This window comes from Colossoma macropomum, unplaced genomic scaffold (genome assembly GCF_904425465.1).
Source record: "Colossoma macropomum unplaced genomic scaffold, Colossoma_macropomum, whole genome shotgun sequence".
NCBI classification, from domain to species: Eukaryota; Metazoa; Chordata; class Actinopteri; order Characiformes; family Serrasalmidae; genus Colossoma; species Colossoma macropomum.
This window is the reverse complement of record NW_023494808.1, coordinates 8,802,111-8,809,305: the sequence shown is the minus strand read 5'-3', so window position 1 is coordinate 8,809,305 and position 7,195 is coordinate 8,802,111. Positions and strand designations below refer to the sequence as shown.

Here is a 7,195-nt window from a genome sequence, read left to right as displayed (position 1 = left end):
AAATGAATCTGTACTTACATCTGACATTCAGAGTGACCTCAGGAGAGTTCTGACCCAGTACAGCACAGCGATACCTGCCTGCATCCCCCCTGCTGACCGGCTGCAGGTGGAGTTGGTCAGTACTGGAGGATAAACGATGTCCATTTCTGTACCAGGTGAATGTTGGTCTGACCGTCAGACTGCAGGTGGTTCTACATGTGAGAGTGACTTTATCTCCCTCTATCACTCTCTCAGGAACCTCCACCTGGAGATCTGAGAACCAGAGAAAACAGACTCACACTGTGGAGACTCACACTAGCTGAGTGAGTTATTGTGAATATTTCTGCACAAATGTAGACGTAATATTAAACATCACAGACTGAACAAACTTACAGCTCTGATGAAGTCGTTACATTTGATCTACAAACACTTTAATCACATAATAATGTAAGGTGTTCTATGAAGGACTGATGTGATTCTATTACAGAACTGCTTTGTGATCCTGAACACCAGTGAATGAAGTACAGTGTCTTATTTCTGCTGATGGATCTTACCTGTGACTGAAAGATCAACTCCACCTGCACCTTGATACTTTCCTCCAGGTTGGTCTGTTATAAATGTGAAGTAGTATTTACTTTGATCCTTTTCTCTCACAGTCTTAAATCTGAGAGTGCAGTCACTGTGTTCATCTCCGAGGTACAGAACTCTGCCTCTGTACTCTGGATCATCTAACAGATCAGGAGGTTCTGAACCAGATGTAACCAGCTCTTTAGTCCAGAAAGCTTTTTGGACTGAGTGACCACTTGGAGGTGTGTAAGTACACTCCATGGTCACTGCAGACCCCTTTAGAGCACAGATATATTTAGAGTTGTAATTCACAGCCCACCCATCCTGAGCAACAACTCCTGCAACACAAAATACAGAAATGTGTAAATTATTACTGTTTGGGTCTCAGTCAGTAAAAATGCTGCATAAAGTCTCCACTTCAGCTCATTTCTAAGACTGTTCATTTCAGCTGAGTTTGAATGATCAGCTGTAATAATCTGAGCTCATTTGGAGATAAAAGCACAAAGTGAGAAGCTCCACAGGTCTTACAGTAGTTTAGCACAACATCATATATAAAAATGACCTCATAACTGTACAGAGTTCAGTGAGAAGTAACAGCTCTGACTCACCAGAGATGAAGAGCAGAAACAGCAGAGAAACAGTCAGAGACATTCTGAGTGAGATCAGCAGTTCAGCCTGTATGATCACAATATTTAACAAGACAATGTTAATTTACTGAGTTATTTATGCAAATTCAAGGGTCATCAATATGTCTGTATCTGCCAAAGTACTTTCATAGTGCAGATAAAGCTCAGTCAGCAGAAAGAAAGCAGGCAGAGTTCATACATGAACTTAGTTCACTGTCCATTAGAGGCTTGTAATGTAGTGATCTTCATGTTTTACAGGCCTCATATTGGTGCTGCATTGCTGATATTATATACACACTTCATTATTAGAGTGTCTCAGTAAATATGTTGTAGCAGAATCACCAAAAGACCAACAGTCAAACTACACTTGTTAAACTAAACACAATACAAATATCAGTGTCAGTTCACTTCTCTGTCCATTAACTATGAATTAATGACTCTTTACTGATTCCAAAAGCACTAAGAGTGTTTCCTACCTTCATTAAGCGACGGTCGTCTCCTGAACTGGAAGAACGAATGCAGAGAAAAGGAGGAGCTTTCACAGTTTAAACTGCTAAACTGAATGTGGTTAAAGTGTTGCTGACTTTCTCAAATTCACTGACAATTATTCTTCCTGTTTTCACTGAATCAGTTCTTCCTCATTCAAGTACACAAGACACACTTATTCTCATTGAAACTGAATTAAAAATACTAAAAACTAGAAAAACTACTGTGTAACTGAGGAACATTAATAATTGAGCTGTGAGATGATGAACATTTTTCCATCTAATTAGTCACTTTTCACTTTCTTGCTTGTTGTATGTGGGCAGTGCGTTTTACTTCAACTGACCAGCAGCTTCATTTCTTCTCACTAGAACTTCCTTAAAACATGAACTCTCGTCTGTGGTGATGATGTTGGTTTGTCATCTGCTGTTAGTTTGTGCTTCCATCTAGAGGAATGTAGCTGCAATTACATGCACACTGTACTATAAGGCCCATCACTGACTGATATCTGTAGCAGCTCATCTGACACTCTCAGTTCCTGTAATAAGTCAGTAGTTTACTAGAGAAATAACAAACACTGCTGGCATTTCAGTAAGAAATGTGTTTTACTGGGTGACTTTTACAGATTTGGGTGAGATGAATGTAGAGAAGTGGGAAAATAACAAATATTGGCTTAAACTAGGTTGTAACAAAAAAACAAGATAGAAATGTATGAACTAATTTAGAAGAGACTTTACTGTACAAGACAAACTTATAATAACATAAATTCACAGCTTCACCAACAGACTAACAAAGAACAATAAAACAACTACAGAACATGTTACTAGTATGTTATTTGCAGCTATATTTATTAATAAATGCTGTAATTAGTGCTACTGAGCTGTAAGTTAATTGTAGATAAAAGCAGTGAATGTGTGATGATTGTGAAGTGAAGATTTAATGATCTGTGAGCAGAAAGACCACAAATATAGTCGATCTAAAGTAAATACTGTATCATACTCAATAACTATAATTTCTTTACTAACTGAACAAGCACTAAGAGTGTTTTCCTACCTTCATTAAATGATGTTCATCTCCTGAACCTGAAGAACGACTGAGGAGAACAGAAGAGCTTCATCAGTTTAAACAGTCGGCTGAATGTGGTTAAAGTGTTCCTGTCTTCTCACATCCTGACAATCATTCTTCCTGTTTTTACCGAAGTCATCATTCATTCTTTTAAAAATAATGAATTTCATAAACCTTTGGAAGAACTGCTTCATATTGAAGAACATTAATGAGTCAGTACTGAGATGATGAACATTTTCCCCTTTAAATCAATGACTTCGCTGTCCTGCATGTTTTCTGTAGACAGTGTTGGTGGCTTCAACTGACCAGCAGGACCGTTTTGTCACACTACAGCTTCCTTTGTCTCTGAGCACTCAGACCACAACTCCTCTGAGTGTCAGTACTAAAATAGCACACACAGCATTGTGGGTTTGAGTTTAACTGATGATGTAATTCATTTTTTCCACTGATGACACTGAAAGCTGCATCTTCCTCCATTGTGTTCATCAGCATCAGTGACTGAGGAAGATGAAGATGAAGTGGACTTTTCCTTCCAGAGTCCAGCATTAATGTTGATCATAAACTCTTTTGCTTGTGAAGGACTTTTAGTCAGTCACTCTTCACTGATTGGTCAGCTCACTCATGCTATTTGCTCTTCTTACCGCAAATATGAAAAGTGCTGCTCATCTCCTCTCAGAGCTGCTTCAGGATCAGATTCCTCCCTGTTTTATATCTCAGTCTCAGAATCAGATCCTAGCACAGCAGTGCTGCTCTGACAGGCCTTGTGAAGATCAGAGCAGCACTGCACAAACACACTCATTAGCTGTAGTGATGAATGGAGCTGAGCTTTAGCTTTAGCAGATGGAAATATGGAGCTGATTCACAGTTAAAGTAGAAACACTACAAGAGCAGCATTTAGAAAGAGTGACATTCATTTCAGAGCTGATGATGTAATTTCCTGTGTATCCTCAGTACAGAACTAGCCTCATCCAGATTTAGAGTCAGGAAGTAGCAGTGAGTCAAACAGGCCTCAGCACAGCTCACACTTCATCACACACATCAGTTCAGTATGATGCTGTGAATGTTTAACAGATAAATATGAAGCTCTTAAACCTTTAATATTCTCATATTTGTAGGTTTCCAAGACTCAGATTAAACCAAATCCTGGACTAAAAAGAATTGATGATAGATATTCACCATTAGTACTGCAATTTAGTCTGAGACTAGGCTTAATCCACATCTGAGAAACCAGCCTTAATGACATTAAAAGTATTTGACTCTTTTCCAAAATCTAATTATGCTTGATGATGATGTCAGAGTTGGTTTATCATCTCATGTTGGTCTGTACTGCCATCTAGAGGAAAGTCGCTGTAATTACATGCACACTGTACTGTAAGGCCCATCACTGACTGACTGATATCTGGAGCTCTGTATCAGCTCACCTGACACTTCATCCATCTTTCTCTTCTGCTCACTAATATTTCAGTTATTTATTAATAATACTGCAGCTGTTTCAGTGATAAATGTATTAAATGTTTCATTAGGTAACTTTTACAGCCCTGGTTAAGGTTTACATGTGAAATATGTAGATTAGCTAAAGAAGTTTGGAGGAAAATAATAAGACAGACATCAATGAACTCATTTAGAGGCTTTACTTTAAATATTAAACTTACAATGAAAGAAAATAAATGAAATCAATTCTGGCTTCATTTGACTAAACAAGTTTCACTGTAGAAAAGCTGTAGATCTTATTTTGGTTCCTAAAACCTTTCAGTGGTTATTTAGAGCAGTGGTCCTCAAACTGGTCTACAGGGTCCCCCAGATGATCCACATTCTAACTCAACAAATAGAGACAGAGCAAACGTGTGGCCCATCTGAGGGGGCCTGAGGACCAGTTTGAGGACCACTGCTTTAGAGAGCCGTTTGTATGAATGAGATGTGTTAGTGTGAAGAACCTTTATAATGTTTAAAGAACCTTCCCAGAATGTAAAGGTTCTGTACATATAGTATTTCCTTCAACTGTGCTTCCAAGAGAAGAACCATTAAGGAACATTTGTTTGAAAGAGTTTAAAGGCCTGTAACTATAATTTATTAAGAAAAGATTAAAATCTCCTTAAAATGATAATAAAATAAGTGCTGCTGATCAGTGAGCATCTCCAAAAAAGTCTTTTTAAATAAAGAAAGAAGAATTTAGAAGCTCTGACAGAATTTGCTGTAAGTCTTCCTGGATACAGAGACTGTCAAACTGTTCACAGAGCTGTACTATAAACATAAACCACAGGTAATCTCTCTCTCTCTCTCTCTCTCTCTCTCTCTCTCTCTCTCTCCCCTTCATTCAGTGGATGTGTAAAGTCTGAGTGGTTTCCATGGTGATATTCAGTCAGCGTTTGTTGTTCACAGTCTAAAATGAAAAAAAAAACAAAGTAAACTTGAACCAACCAGTATCTGAGTACAGATCATCAGAAGGACTGGAATGAACAGTCTGTGTGAGGGAAAGAGAGAATGAAGCAGAGGAGGAGAAATGAAGAAATGTGGACTTTGTAGGAATTCTTTATAAATCTGAACGTCTGACTGAACTGAGTTTCTGAAGAGACACTTACTGTGAGTGTGTTGTACACATCATCAGAGGACCTGGACACGGGGTCAAGAGCTGTGTACGTGTCGTCCTTAGCATTAGGGTCAACGTTCTGGACAGAGGAGAGTTAGAGAACATAAGCAGTTTGAGTTCTCACTGATAAACATCAAGTACATTTACACTACAGAGCAAAAGACTGGAGACAACATGAAGTTTATGAAGATATATTTTAATTTGTCACTCTGAAGGTCATAAATGTAAATAATGTTTCTGATTACTGTGTTGTGTGTATAAGTCTGAGCCTTCACTTCTACATTATTTTAATCTGCCTCCTGGTTTCTGTAATATAGCATCATTTTAAATCATATAAATAGCTCACAGTGAGATCCAGCCAGGCTAAAGTACAGCCTCCACATGGTGGAGGTAGTTTTAATATACTGTCTCAACTAAAGAACCATGAACACTCAGAGAATCTCTTGCATGATTAAAGGGTTCTTTGCCTCATGACACGGTTCTTCAGATTAATGGAGAATGTGTTGTAGATGGTTCTATATAGAAGGGTTCTATAAAGCGCCAAAAAGGGTTCTTTTTATTGTTACAATGTCAGGCTTGTTACAATAGAACAACGCTATTTGGTGCTATATAGAACCCTTTACGGCACATTCTCCATCAGTCTGAAGAACCCTTTAATGATGCAAAGAACCCTTTAATCGCAAGGGTTGTTTGAGGATTCATGGCTCTATATAGAACCATTTTCTTTACTAAAGAACCCTTGAAGTGCCATCATTTCAACAGAGTTTTAGTCCCTCCTCTGGATTTTTTGTGATAAATTCTTCGCCTCAACGACTTTCCTCAAAACTCCTACAGTATAAATATATTTACGTTTTTGAACAGCTGTGATTGTTAAAAATGTTCTATTTATGCTAAATAAAGGCCATAAAAGACCAGATTTAGCCCAAAAACAACGTCCATATGACGTCTGGTGGGATAAAAAAAGCTTTACTAATATAAAATCACAGAGGAAAATAAAGTTTATTATATGATGGGAAATTTTAATGTTGACTTTCTTCAGCAGGAGACATTTAATTTCATCAAGCAGTTAAGTGCATCATCTCCTTTTCACCTGATAAACCCAGTACAATAACATCAAATACTAAAACGTGAATTGATATTAATATCACCAACATAACTGAGGTCTCCAGTACTAATGGTGTGTTATGTACTGACATTTCTGATCATCTTCCAGTTGTTTCCATAGTAACTACAGCTACACACACAGCAACACTAACAAATTCACTAAATACATTTCAAACTGTACATGGAACGATGTTCAAACTCAAGGAATTAATCAGTCGTTTTCATTTGTACAGAAAGAAGCATTTCAACAAACGTTTAAAGTCCTGGATCACCAACGTCCACAAGAGAGCGATCAGTAAAAACAGAAGCTTTACAGAGATGACTTGACGAGTCCTGCCCTGTTAATGTACAGAAAATGTGCTATGTTTTGAAATAAACTACAGCACAGACTCAAATAAGCAAAGCAACAGTATTACAGTGGTAGATTCCAAAGAGCCAAGAAAAACACCAGATACTCCACTGTCTCTACCAGACCCATGTTACAGTGCATAGAGTAAAGACTCGGGGAACATAGCTTCTTGGGCAAACTGCTGTATTGAATGAACTGCAGGCCGGTCACATACACACACAACAAAACAGGCAGAGGGTGCTCGTGTCACAATAAAAGTCCCTAGCAGCAGGTGGAGCTACTGACTGGCTCTCATCTAACAACACCAGCACTTAATGTTTTAAAGTTTCGGCCTGTAACTTTAATGCGACTGACCACTGTTATAAACAAATTCATTTTTGGAGGTAGAATGGTTTAAAAGCAATTTATCACATAGAAAACAGTGTGTCTCATGGC

At 38.0% G+C, this 7,195-nt stretch overlaps 1 protein-coding gene across 1 annotated transcript in view; it reads right to left on the bottom strand.

The window, feature by feature from the left end:
• Positions 1 to 1,882, bottom strand: part of LOC118797964 — a 2,117-nt gene extending 235 nt beyond the window's left edge. Inside the window, exons 1-4 of the mRNA XM_036557261.1 lie at positions 1,649 to 1,882; positions 1,155 to 1,221; positions 534 to 884; positions 15 to 252 (exon numbers count right to left, since the gene is read on the bottom strand). Coding sequence (XP_036413154.1) covers positions 15 to 252; positions 534 to 884; positions 1,155 to 1,221; positions 1,649 to 1,654 — 662 coding nt within the window. The 5' untranslated portion in view covers positions 1,655 to 1,882. The remainder of the gene's footprint in view (positions 1 to 14; positions 253 to 533; positions 885 to 1,154; positions 1,222 to 1,648) is intronic.
• Positions 1,883 to 7,195: the final 5,313 nt, after the last annotated feature.